General features: G+C 35.5%; 1 protein-coding gene across 2 annotated transcripts in view; it reads right to left on the minus strand.

Moving 5' to 3' along the window:
• LOC149787668 (synaptonemal complex protein 3-like) overlaps positions 1-14,888 on the minus strand; it is a 114,335-nt gene that overhangs the window by 36,934 nt on the left and 62,513 nt on the right. For both annotated transcript variants that reach the window (XM_089975623.1, XM_089975624.1), the window contains exon 5: positions 782-881. In XM_089975623.1, the coding sequence (XP_089831749.1) occupies positions 782-881 (100 nt within the window). The remainder of the gene's footprint in view (positions 1-781; positions 882-14,888) is intronic.

The following is a 14,888-nucleotide window of genomic DNA, read 5'->3' on the forward strand; positions in this document are numbered from 1 at the left end:
ACTACAATGCTTAACAGTTAACAGGCAGGCCTATTCGTATGGAGTCGAATAGGTAACAGGTGTTCTATTTATAGCGTGCTGCACTTGGTAACTATGCTCTATGAGGTAAAGGGTTAAGTGTATGCAACTTCTCCCATTACCCTCATAAAAACTCGGAATGCAGAGGCTTGGCTGAATGACAGTATAAAATTGGAAAACCTCCCCAATGAAGAATAAACAGGTACTTCCTGTGAGGAGAAATGATAGGGATGTTAAGGTACACATACACACTGAAGGTTGATAGAGACCACCCAGTCACCAGATCTTATGGCATTCCTGACTGATGTGGTCTCCATCTTCAAAAGTTCCTCTTCTTAAGCCAAAAAAGTAGTCCTTAAATAAAATTATAAGTCTTTTGTTGTTAGTTTTACATAACAGGTCAAATGTGGAAAGTTAAACAAAATGCGAACGTTCTTTGATTCTAACGATTCTGGTACATCTTTTAAAGGATTTGGAAAGGATTTGATGTTGAACATATTGAATATGAAGGACTGGATACTGCTGTATATCTCTGTTTTGACACATGACATTTCAGATGTATCTAACTGAGGATGAAATGGGTGACAGTCTTGCATGGATGGAATATGTAAGGTCAAAATGTGTGGATGATATAACATGTTTCAGGGCCAAATTTTTATTTGGATCAAAATGCTGCTTTTGTTCTTTCTTTCTTTGTGTTCAGTGTATTCTACTGCTAAGTAATAATTCTCTTTAAAAACAAGGTATATAAAAGTGATATTACTGTTAATTTTTCCTCCTGGTCTTTAATCTTCTCAACATCAACCTCCCATTGCTGGATTACTGAGCCCAACTGCTTAGTGTACTCCTCATACAAACGATTTCTGCGAAGAAAGGTAACACAAATCTGGATATTTGTGATGGATTCCATTTCAACTTTAGTAATGTCAATTTTTTTTTTACATGTACAGATAAATGTGGCAAATTATTAAAATAAAATAAGTATGTTGATTCATTATATATATATATATATATATATATATATATATATATATATATATATATATATATATATATATATATATATATATATATATATGACTTATAAAACATGCATCTCTTCTTCTAAGTATAGTGTGACCGCACTATATCATGCTCCATGATAAAACAAATTAAGATATAACACAAGTCGTATCATGGCTACTTAAATTACATATGCATGTATTTTTCTCATACATGAAAATATTTTTTTCTTCTTAAAAGTATGAAAAATAGTGTGTAAAAAAGTTTATTCAGTGATTACACTGGGCTTTGCCAATTTTGCCAATAATAATTTTTTCTTTTTTGTTATGAACAAAATATACCAGCTGGCAATATTTTTTGTGACATTATTAGCTGTTTAAACTTGTCAATATAATCTTGTGCTTGGAGTGAGAGATTCAAATGCACCATGAAAGGAAGCCACAAACATGGATACAAAATGCACTGGAACCTACTTATTGTTACATAAATGAATCCTTTGTTCATATTGACAAACCATCTTAACAGTGCACTGTTGCATCATAATCCTTTTATGCTGACATCTGGCTGAGTACTGCATGCTGTTTATCCACTCAAAAGGTCATGGTATCAGACTAGTTACAATCAACCAACCTTTGAAGGCAGGAACTGGAACGACTAAAATTAACCTAATGATGGATAATTTTAAAAAATTTACCCAACAAATTTTTAGGGGCTGAAATTTCAAAGAAACTGATTACCTTTGAAACACCAATCATTCTATATAAATACTACAACACATGCACCTTTCATCAAAGCAAGATGACTACAATCTCCAATAAAAACAAAGCACCTTTCATCACAGGAAGTCAGCACCTAACAAAACAATGGAATCTGATGGATTGTTGCATTTTCCAAAGAAAACCAGAAGACATTTATTGTGCCTTGAAAGTTTCCTTTTTGCAAGATAAACATTTATGCTCATGATCGCTACTAATGGCATCATAAAATGCAAATTAAAGTTCCAATATTTTGAAACCAAATAGCAGCTGGCCGCCAAGTTACTTTTTAGTCTTTTCACATGTTTTCATTTCCCTATGAATAGCTTCATCCCTTGGGTAGCCTCGGCAAGATGATGCTGTCTCCAGCTGACCAAAATCTAGGCCAGTTTAAATACATGTACATGTAGCATGTAAACAACTAAAGCCACATACTGTTGGTGACAATATTGTAGTGAATTGTTTAGTGACAGTGTTTGTTGACAATGTGATACAGATCAAATGAGGACAACCATTCTTTATGTTTTATTGTTTTCTAATAGGATGTGACTGATACATGAATTTTATAACAGGTGATCTATATTTGAATTCATGAATATTTCATACACATGTATGGTACGGACTATACTACACAAATTTAAGTTGTCAACATACAAGTGTATATTTCAGTTTGGTTTTGTCTTCATTTAATCACAAGCATATATTTTTGTGCCTGCTTTTATACCCGCTTCTGCCATCTTTTTCTGGTACATGCATCCTTTTCTTCAGTTAACTGACCTGGTAGCTTCTAACACTATTTGGTCTATAACATGGCTGGGTTCTACTGACCCCAACTAATGTGTTATAGCGGGGTCACACTGTGCTAAGTTTCAAAACAATCTACTAAACACTGCAGTAGCTGCACTCACAAAATTTCATCATTCCTTGCCACCTGCAGCTGCAATTAAAAAAGGCACGAATTCATGCAAAAATCCAAAGAGCAAAAAGATCTGCCAAAATATGCACATCTTTAAATGATGACCATAATATGTACCATATTTTACAGCAATCCATAAAAAAACAGGGACAGATCTGTTCACAAACTTATATCATATACAGCAATGAGCTGCAAGGGTAATAACTCTAAAGAAACTTGCTGGAGCCGATTGGTTTGTCGATATGTGCATCTTCAAGTGATGATCATAATATTTACCAACTTTCATGACAGTCAATTAAAAAATGCAAGACTAAATATGGTAACAAGCTTGTGGAATACACTGCATTTAGCTGTAAGACAAAAAAAGACAATATCTTTAAAAAATACTGCAGGAGAAAAGTGATATGCTGAAATGCACTATTCAAGGTAAAGACAATAATATTTACTTAGTTTCATGTCAATCCATTAAAAACTGGGGGACTAGTTGCACTAATGAGAATGTGTCATACAATGCATTAAGGTAGAAGACAAAACGATAAAAATTGCAGCAGCAAAGTGATTTGTCAATAGAGATAGAGTAAAATAAAAGATAAAGGCAAAAAAGTATAAAGTCCCTAAAATTTAGGGTCGATATATTTTAAGTTACTTTTGCAATTCATCTGTACTTTTTTGTGTGTATGTGTGTGGGGTGGGTGATTAAAACCAATTTTAATGATATAATATTTACCTGATCGCATTGTATAGCTTGTTCTTCTGGGACAAAATTACCTTTGTCCTTTTAACCAGAAAATTACACAGACCCAGAGTGCTGTCCAATCTAGCAATACTGAGAGTATAATTACGTCATTAAAATTTGACTCACATCTCCACCAACAACTGCATTTTAAAGTTAGACCTGAATGCTACACACTGCATTTGGGAATCTTAATATTTTAAAAATTCTTGTGCACTAAGAAGACTTGGTACACATTTATTAACTGGATTTGGAGATAAGCTATTTAGTCACCACCAATATGTGACTTCCAAGGAAACAGTTAAGGTACTTTTTGTAAATAGTATGATCTGCACATGCCAGCTTGTGACATCACAAGAAGAAATCAAACTGGCTAGTAATATGGCTTATATTTGTGATAGTCCATGATAATACCAATAAAACTGTTTTTGTTTTGCATCACTGTTTAAATGTTTATACAGCTCACTACCTCAGACACCTATTTTCATTAGAAACATTTGCTTGTTTATATTTCGCACTGACTTGCATGTCAAAATCTTGCAAAACTTGCCATAAAAAGGACACTGTTTCTTGCAAAACTTGCCATAAAAAGGACACATGCAAACCTTTTGGACAAAATAGCTGAACAGCAAGTAAAGAACCAATGTTCTTTATGTCAATTATATATTTGGACAAATAAACGATCCCATACATGTTTGTTACATGTCATTTATATTATATGATACCATCTAGCATGGAACATTGTTGACAACCCTGACTGAAGCCCAGAAATGAATTGGGGAAACTGAAAACTGACAATTTCTGATTCCATTTTGGAAAGGTTATCATTTATATCACAAAAAGTCATCTAACTTGGAGCTTCATATTAAACAGTCCCAATCATAGTTCAGTATTTAAGATTGGAAGTTTGATAATTGACTGATAATTGTCCATAAGTACGGAGTTAATTTATTGTTGAAATGAATAATAATGTGGGAAAATAGTGATTCCGGGGGGGGGGGGGGGGGGGGGTTGTCACTAGAATGTCTTTAATTTTTCTGCATAGCTCTCACTCTTCATGGACTGAGAATTTGGTAAACTATTTACCTGATAATAAAATCAAGTGCTTCTTTTTGTGTGATGCTGAGACTGTGCACGATCTATCATTTAGCCCCTCTCTTTAATCCTTCTCTTTCACTAATGTTCCTTATTTGTTATTCTTAATTTAATTTTTCATCTTTCCCAATCATCGTTAATTCAAAATCTGGTATCCTGCTCTATAATCTTTCTTTCCTTGTTGTGACTTATTAAAATTATTATTTTTTCTTATCAGTGTAAATATCACAAAGAACATTTTTGCAAATAATGGAGCTTTAATATCAATGCATCTGCTTCAAACAGACATATTAGCATAGAGAACCCTGTATAATCAAAGGCATGCTTATGAGAGAACCACATTTTATTAACAAAATTCATGCATTCTATTTTTAAAAAAAAAATAGATACATAAACTTTTTCATCCAATATACAATACCGTATATACAGTTCTGGGGGAGAAATAATGCAAGCACTGTGAAAATGTGAGTACACATCTTCAGCAGTTGTGAGCAGTCTTAACATTGTCTCACCCCATTTGCAAAAGAATTTGATTTTTTTATTAACTATACTTTTATTTGATAAAAGCTGATAAAGATATTGCCAGTTGATGATATTCTAATTTTTGTGATTTTAAGATTTCAAGATGGCATAGACATACTCCTACTGCTACATCTACCAACACACCTCCTTGGCATGATGCAATTAGAAAAATGCAGTTCTTTTTGGTTTGTTCAGGAGGTGGGGTGAGTAAAAACTAATTTTAATAATGTAATACTTACCTGTTGCTATTGCAAATACCCGACCAAATGACAATATACCATCTTCCTGTTAGTGTGAACCAGAATCTTCTAGATCATCAGGCATGCATGAAGGACTCTCAAATATATTTAAGGGAGCAGCCTGAAGTGGGAAAACAGTGTGGGAAGGGATGAGGAACTCTGGAAATAGCAAAAGGTAAGTATTACATCATTATAATTAGTTTTAACCACCCCACCAAATCTAAATTTTAATATCCGTAATATCTTGCCTGTTGCTACTGCATACCTGAATTTGTCAGTTTTGTGGGAGGCTATGATCACAAAAGTGTAGAATAAAAGAACAAATACAAGGCATAATAATCCTCACATGTGACCATGGATGGAATCTGTAACGGACCACTTTTTGAGCAACAATGATTGAGCCCAGTGAGAAAATGCCTTCACTTTGATAAGCTAACAAGAAAAGGTAAAAGGAGGAAAAAGTAGCATGAGAGTGCCAAACATGACTGTCATAACTTCCTCCAAAGACGAATGAGTTACACAGGACTATGAGGCAGCAATGGCAAGAGCCTCATGGACTTTAATTTTCATAAAGGGATTGGTAAGCTCTCTTGACAGTTAATGCAATCCACGTAGAAATGGTGGAAGCTGAAATATCAGCTATACCTTTAAAAGACAAAAGAGCGCAGACAATAGAGCTCTGACATAAGGGCGATGACAAAAAAGCACCTTTAATTGCCGACAAAAGAGTGCCAGACACAATAGTGCAGGTTATACAAATAATATAATATTAAAACATTCTGTGGATTAGGGTATGGCAGCTGTTTGCATTTCCTTTGTCTTTCTATTGTACGTTGCGATGCGGTATATGATGGTAAATGAGGTGCAACTTCCATCAAAATTCCTACTCTAGTTTGTTGTATAATCTGCCTTGGTTTTTCCACCCCTTCCACTGCTCATCTACGTATAGCAGACACAACCTTTGCTGCTTCATTTCTAGCTGGATCCAGAGTGTGATTGTGTCCAAATGATGACATAACGTTGTCATTTAACACTTTCATCCTTCCACGGCAACCACGTTTCCTGCAGCATCTCCATGACATACTTCCATCAGCATTTTCTTTGTCTTTGCAATATCTGTAGCCATCGACCAATACTATCATCTTTCCTTTCTGTGATTCGATCTTATCCATGTTTCTTTATTAATAAACTTTGTACAAATAAAGTTTGTACTACACTTTTCACTATATATGCAAAATGACATTGTTGATTCTTAGCTCAATAATTAACTTCTACTCAAAACTTTGAAAAGAAACTTCACTTTATTGCGTTTAAATGTTGGCACTCTTTCGTTGGCGCCCTTATGTTGTGCGCTCTTTTGTTGAGTCACCGAAGAAATGACATCTCCCATCTCTCCTTCACGCTTTAGAGGCTGCCAGTTAAAACTAGAGAAGACTAACTATACAGAGGAGACTGTCTTGGTCATCCCCAGCACAGATGTGACTGAGACCAGGGATCTCAACTGTCCATGGAGCAACCAAAGGAAGCTGTTTTGTTTGCTAAAAAATCTTGTTAGCAAAGGAGAGAAACTGACTAATTCCTACTGAGCCTGCAATAACCCTGCTCTATGGATAGGGCATGGGGAGTGCTCCTTCATCTCGCAGAAGTGAGCTAGAAAACCATCATGATGGTGTGTGTGTGTGTGATTTAAATTTTTAACTTAGCTTTAACAATGTTTCAGTCACATCCATATGATGTCTGCAGTGAGACAGTTTATAGTGATGACTAGTACTGGGACATCATGTCGCAGACATGTAGCATGATGTCCCCCACAGTCACATTATCCTGACACAGGCCAACCAGTCCTAACAATAATTTGTTAATACTGAGCGCCATGCAAGGCAGCTCTTAGTACCATTTTAAAAAGTTTTTTGTATGGCTCAGCCCAGGTTTGAACCTGCGACCTCTCACATCCGAGACAGATGCTTTAACCACTAGGCCGTTCTCATCTTGATGGTAAGCTACTCAATGGAAGCTTCACCCAAACTTTTGTTGATGGATGGTTATTTTTAGAGACCACAAGATATGAAAGGTTCCATTTAGGCATTACAATGCAAGCCACTAGTCTCTGCAATTCAAAATACCCAATCAGGTCTACTACATGAGAATTCATTCCAATGGCAAGGCCTTTTGAAATTTTAAGTGTGTTGGAAAGGGATGCTCAAAAGACCTTAATAGTAGAAACTGAGCATTATCTCTCTTCAAAATGGAAGAGAAGAAAATTGGCCACTGCATTCAAAGAGGAACAGATGGGATTGACATGTTTCCTACTACACCAATCGTAGAAGATTCTCCAACTGACATAATGTACCTTAGAGGTTCATCTTCTCCTTAACTGAATGAAGCACTTGGCAACTTGGCTCAAAAATGTTTCTTTGCAGAGAGAGATCATCTAAGCTGAACAAAGTGTGATGGTGGAGAATATGTGGGCTACAGAGAGCCCCTGTGCAGAGACAGAAGGTCTCTCCTCTGAGGCAAGGTCCTGGGATGGTCCTCCAGCATATTAAGAAGATCAATTAACCATGATTGCTGGGGACACAGAGGGGCAATCAAAACGATTTGAGTCATGGTGTGCCTGACTTTGTGAAGACCTGTTGGATCATCCTAAAGGTGTCTACTGCCTAAGCCCTCTGGTTGGGCAATATAAATGTGAAGTTTGTTATTCAACATGGTGGCAAACAAATCCACCAAGGGTGCTCCATAGTCTGCCACAGATTGGTGGAGGGACCATTTCATAAGAACTATCTTCCCTTTCCTTAACAGACTGTCTGCCAAAATGTTCGTCCTGCCAGGAATGTGACATACTCAAAGGAATATTCCTTTTGAAGCTGCCCAGCAAAGGAGGTTCCAAATCCCCATACAGTCAGAAAGAGCATATGTGCCACCTTGTCTCCTTAGGTGTGCTACCAACACCATGTTTCAGAGATCACACAGCGATCTCTTATTTGGTAGACACACCCCTGAAGGACAGAAACCACTGCCCTCATTTCCAAATTGTTGATGTAGAGGGTGGATTCTTTGTGAGACCATAAACCCTTATGATTCAGACCAGCCAACTCCAGATAAGTGCCCCACATTTAACGAATTTGTATCACTTCTTAGACAACAAATATATTCTGCACACTTAACTGAATTTTCTGAGCAGGTAAATATTAAATGGATGATCTTTTTTATATTATCAACAGAAAACACATAATATATAACATCCCTCCTTCTTGTTTTTTCCAGTCGTAGGTACCCAACCACATGTCATGGAATTTTAGTTCCTTTATCCTCTTTTTCTCAGACTCCAGCTCCCCTTACACATGCCCTGATGATGAGATGCTGCCTTTCTGTGTCATCAGTTTGTGTAACAATCTTCAGTTCACATTGGAAAATGTCCTCTTGCTCTATAGTACTGACCATAGCAGATGATCTGAATCAAGCTCTACTATGGTAGATTTAGTGTTTGAATTTATATATCTGTATGATTGAGATCTGCTGCAGTTTTTGCAGAAACTATTCAAGGGTTCCAATTAAATTGTCTCCTTGATTTAATTATATAACAAACTGATCCATTGATCAGCCATAACAGAAGTTTATGAAGCATAATAAGCAGTGAATGTCAAAATGGAAGATAACCAATTTCTGTATGGTAAGATAATCTTCTATGGTCGATGCTATACTATACTTCCTCTTGTGATGTCACATGAACTCAAGGAAAACTGCCATAGTTGTACATGGCCATGGAGGAATATTTGGACATGTACATATAAACTTAAGGAAACTGCCAAAGTTACATATGACCTGGGAGGAATATTTGGACATGTACATATAAACTTACATATCTTGCTAATCATTCATCATTCATTACATAGAGACAAAATTTTCAGACATTCTGCATAAAATGTCAACTGACTTATTTAGAGACAAGTGATCATCAGTTTACCTTTAATATTGTTAATATATTACCTGTCCATATTGCACAGCTGAATTTGCTGATGTGGTGGGAGAATGATGGCCTTATATAAATAAGAATATACCCATCCTCATAGTAAGAAGTCCACCAACGTAAGTTAGAATCTGTTTCAGCTTCTTTTTGTGCACAATCATGGGCCATAAAAAATGCATGCCTATGCTCCAGTGTGCTAAGGAATGAAGGTAAAAAGAGGTTATGTGTTATCACAAAAAGGTGGCCTTCATAACATCCTCCAATGACGAGTTAGATAGGCTCATGAGGTTGTTGTTGTTGTTGCTGTTGCTGTTGTAGGGTTTAAAGCCATTTTTCAGCACAAGATAGGCTATGCATGGCAGCCAGTATAAATGGTGTAGGAAGAACCCCGGAAAACACCAGAAAGAACCACCAACCTACGGGAAGCTGCTGGCAAGCTTTCTTACATACCTACACTAGCTGACTCTGATACTCGAATCCACACAGACAGAGGTGAGATAGCAATGATCCATAACGATGAGTGCCTTAGACCACTCTGGGCCCTGGCCCATGAGGTAACAACAGCTCAGATCTCACTGGCTTTATTCCTCATGAATGTAGGATTCCTGCTGGTTAGAGACTGATAGGATCTCTTGATTGTTTAAATAGTCTACATAGAAATAGTGGATCAGCAGAGTCAGCAGACTCTTTAAAGGGAGGAAAAGTTATTTCTTACTCTTTCTTTCCCAAGTAGAATCTTAATACACTAATGGGGCATAAAAGTCAATCCTATTCATCCTCAGCATAGATAAAGCTGAGACTGTGGATCTCCATAGGAAGTGGCACAACCAAAATTCATTGGTTTCTGGCTAAGAAACCTGGTTGGCCTGGGACTGATACTAACTTTTAACTGCCATCAAACCTTACACAGCCCTGTTCAAAAGGCAAGGCATGAAGATGACTCCTTTGTCTCATGGAAGTTAAGGACAGTAAGAAAATGGTCTTGAAGGTAAGATTCTCAAAGGAAGCTTAACCCAAAGTCAGTTTTAGTTAAAAACCACAAGACACACACGAGATTCTATTCTGGCATAAGTGTTCTATTCTGGCATAAGTGAGCAAGACACTGGTCCATGCAGCTCAAAATAACTAGAGTCAGCAATGTGAGAATCTGAACTGATAGCAAGACCTGTAGAAAACTTGTGTGTTTGATAGGGCTGCCCTATAGTCACTGATAGAAGAAACAAAGTTATGTTTCTCTTCAAAAAGGAAGAGAAGAAATCAGCTATGGCACTTAAAGATGGACAGCTATGATTAATACATTTCCTACTGTACCAATCACAAAAGATTCTCCACTTTGCATCACAGATCTCAAATGTGGAGTGCCTTTTGGCCTGATCAATGCACTTGGAAACTTTGCACAAAAACATGTCATGGCAGATAGACTGCTTGAGATACAGACCTGATAACCCTAACAAGACCGTCTCTGTAAGGCAGTAAAAAAAATCCATTAAGTTAGACCAAATATCATACAGGTGTCTAAAAATTTAACAAAAAGTTCAATAATGTGATCTGCGAAAAATGCAGTGAAAGCAAACATTATGTCCAGCAATAAAAGTTTGTATACTTGGACTTTAGTTACCTTCAGTACAGTTTCAGAGAAAGCAGTTCGAAACCCCAATGAGCTCAAAGACTTCTTGCTAGATCTCTCAACCTGACATAATCTTTGGCTTTGTTGTTTATTTTTTATTTATTTTATGTTTCATCAATTTCAAGTGGTGATGGCTACCACCTCTCCTGCCATGACATCCAATAAATGTAATTGTTGCCTTTCCTACTTTTTCTTAAAGAAAATCTGAAAATTCCATTTAACACTTCTCTGCCAACTGGTTAAAAGTTTTAAGAGGTTTTTTTGTCCCTTTCATCTATAAAGTAGTTTTGTTTGTTGGACACCACTTCTAGAAAATGCTTAAAGTACCAGTTTCATCATGCAGGCATTTTGCATAAGATATATATGCAGTTTAAAGCATTGAATCACTACTACCAAAGCAATCAGTATTAGCAATTTGTAGTTATTAAATGAGACACTTATGAGGATGAAGTTAACGTTCCTATTTCTTTAAGTATCTGTGTGCATTTCCAAAATGATGTGTGTTCATACTGGCATTGTTTATCCAAAAATGTTTGTTCAGTATGACATTCAAATAATGTTGGTTCAGTATGACAAAGATTTTTCTATTCATTATGAAGCTTTAAACGTCAAATGACAACAATTTTCAATTCCGTTGTTATTAGTGATTTTCTTGATGAAATTATTGTACTCGTTTTGGTATACGTAGCCACATACTAACTGGCCAAATGTAGCTGGTTCAAACTGTTTAGTATAGTCATATGTGCACCTGACTTTCAAACAGACTTAATGGGTTCGATTCTCGACCATGATAGTTAGACTTTGTCTCCATTCCAATTGCATTTGGGTGGCTTGTCTCACTCTCAGTACCTGTTGGCCCAAATTGGAAGCAGTAAAGCAACCTATGTATATAAAAAATAAAGGACTGAGAGAAAACCTCTGAATAATATGGAAACCCATATTAATTTGCCTCATGTGCGATGGCACCATTCTCAGAGTGATGTTGCAAAAATGCAATGCAAATGTCCTCAAATAAGCTGAGGACAATCGCAAATGCATCGGTGGGTCTGTGTTATGTTCTGGACTCTTTACAGAACTCTATGTGGATGTTCATCCGTGGAAGGATAAATTCTTATGATAAGGACAATGGTAATTCAATCCAGAATAAAAACTATGCAATACCAACAAGTAATGTATTACCCCAACCCAAGTAACACATAACATTTTCACAATGTTGCTGTAAGGTTGTGGTTTGGTTATGTGGGTAAATAATGCTCTAGCAACATTGCTAAAACATTAAACATGACCATAATCTAAATAGTCGACTGATATATACATTTAAAACAATTACAAATGGCATGTATGTGCACTGAGCATAACAGCATGTGCAGCAAATAGTGTCATTTTTACGATGGTAATATGTAACATTTTTACATTGTACCAATGTTGTGTTTAATTTTACAGTATAAGGGGGAACAATCATTGTTTCATAGACTTTTTCATTTTTATTTTCAAAAGAAATAACTGAATCAAGGTTGCAATTTTTTTAGACATCAGCTTTATGATAATGTACTAGCATTCCTTTTAAATTTTTTTATGACTCTATGCAAAGTTTGTAGTTCCTCCTGTCGCAGCAGAATAACAGCTGTGGTTTAGACAATGAATTATCTTCTATTTTCAACTATACTAAAGTGTCAAAGTATGAATGATAATTAATTAATCTATAATTCTGTTGCTGAAGAAAAGTAACATTTCTATTGTGAAACAGAGATTCTTCTTTGGCTGTTTGTTCTATCACATCTGTTGATGCATTCACACACATGTAAAAACCATGATCTATATGCGAACATGTTCAGTCTATACATAAAATGACAATATTTTTTAGCTTACTTGTGTGACCTTCATCTGACTCGTATCAAGTAAATGATGTTGATACACTGGGGGGGGAGGGGGGTCAAAGAAAAATATTCAGGATGGAGGGAGATGTGTTTCTGTGGTAAATACTTTGGAGTTACTGCTTTTGATTTGCACTTGTGCTTAACTCAAAGAGTACAAGATTTATTGTTGTCCAAAACCTTTTTTAAAAAATCAAGTACAATAAAAATGAAATATTTAACAACCAAAATTTAAAGAAATTTATGTTTAGACATGCACAGATGTAAAAATAAAGAAGAAAATGGACATTACAACTACTTGATTTTGATAATTACAGACAAGAATGAGCCATATTATAGTTGGTGGCAAATAATCTAATATTAGCATTTTTTCAGTGATAATTATGTACATGTCATCAACTAGTCTTTTTACTAAGTACATGTAATAACATGGATAAGCTGGGCCTGGAGGAATTTGTTTAGCTAGAGGGGGTATGGGGGATTCATACAAAGGACTATATTGAATAAGGCCCATTTTCTGCCCCCCAAAATTCTTGTAAATACCACAGCTCTGTGTCTCATTGTATTATTCGATGCATAAATCACCCTAATCTGCATTAAATATGCATATAAATTTCTTTTTCATACCTAAACACGACCTTTAAACATGGTCTGGTATGGGAAATTTAAGACAAAATGCTTAGTAGGAGCAACTTGAAACTAGAAATAAAATCTAAGTGCAGGCTTGATCAGACAAGGTATTTACACTGATTAATTTTTATTAAAAATGTTGGGTTCTCATATTAACTTTTAGGATCACGTATATGCTAATCACTAAAAATTTAAAAATTCTTGAAATCTGCTGTCTATGTATCATTGTTGTTGCTTTCCCTGTTGCATGGTAGCTGCCTACATATTGCTACATGTGAGCGATTAGACGAGCATTTCTAGAGCGCCCTATATTATTTCCTTCATTATAAAATTTTAAAAATTCTGGGAATAATAATGATTCAGATATTTTAAAAACAATGTTATCCATTCATTTCTCTCTTTCTTCATTCTTTCTTAATTGCCTTGGGAACAAGATTTTTCAAATAGGTGCTGAAGGGGCATTTGGAACTATATCTAAACAAAGACTTAGTGGAGTAAACATTAAATGGAATTTTATTTTTATTTTATCAATTTTTTGCGAAAGGATACTGTAAATAATAGGGTAAGTACATATATGTTATTTATTTTATACATTAATAACAGTTTTTTTTCTAAATTTCCATCACAATACTGTTTACTACGTTTAATTCACTCACTATTACAGCATAATTCTGTACATGTAATCTTTAAATGAACCTATCAATTTCCATATGGAAATAACAGTTACAACCAGCGTATTTTTTCATTAAATTTTGTTAACTGGGTCTTTCTTCATATTGAAACAATATTAGTTCTTTAAAACTAAAGCATTAACTAGGCAAACAACAAAAGATCATCTGCAGTTATATAAATCTGCTTGGAAGAAATGTGTCATTTGCATGATATACAGATTGAACAATGCAGGCTTCAACAGCTCCAACAGTATTGCATTATTGTGCCAAATTGTTGCACCAAGTTAGAATCCCCATAGCTCCCTTTATTTCTTCTTTCTTTTTAAGAATTAATATCCATAATATCAAGAGCTGTCAATTTACAGGTTTGAAATAAAATTAATAACTAGTCAGTTTTCAAAACCAAAAAAAAAAAAATGCATAATTTGAAAATCATTTTGTTTTTGTCATGCAAGGTAACATTTTTATAAATATATTATTCATCGAAACTGGATGTATACAAGGGTGGCCAATCATGTCTGCATCAGAAAATAATGGTATTGGAACCAATGTTGTGAAGCACTTACTCTTACATAATTAGTTTAACTTTCATACAAGTTTATTTATTTATGTCGTTGTTGTTGTTGTAGGGTTTAATGCCATTTTTCAGTACAAGATTGGCTATACATGGCGGCCAGTGTAACTGGTGGAGGAAGAACTCTGGAAAAACCCCGGGAAGAACCATCAAGCCATGAGAAATTACTAGCAAGCTTTCTCACAAAACCATGTTAGCCAAGCCTCAGTGACTCGAATCAATGCAGACAGAGGTGAGATGGCAGTGATCCTGAACAGTGAGC

This window comes from Sinohyriopsis cumingii, chromosome 11 (assembly GCF_028554795.1).
Source record: "Sinohyriopsis cumingii isolate HCF-2022 chromosome 11, ASM2855479v2, whole genome shotgun sequence".
NCBI classification, from domain to species: domain Eukaryota; kingdom Metazoa; phylum Mollusca; class Bivalvia; order Unionida; family Unionidae; genus Sinohyriopsis; species Sinohyriopsis cumingii.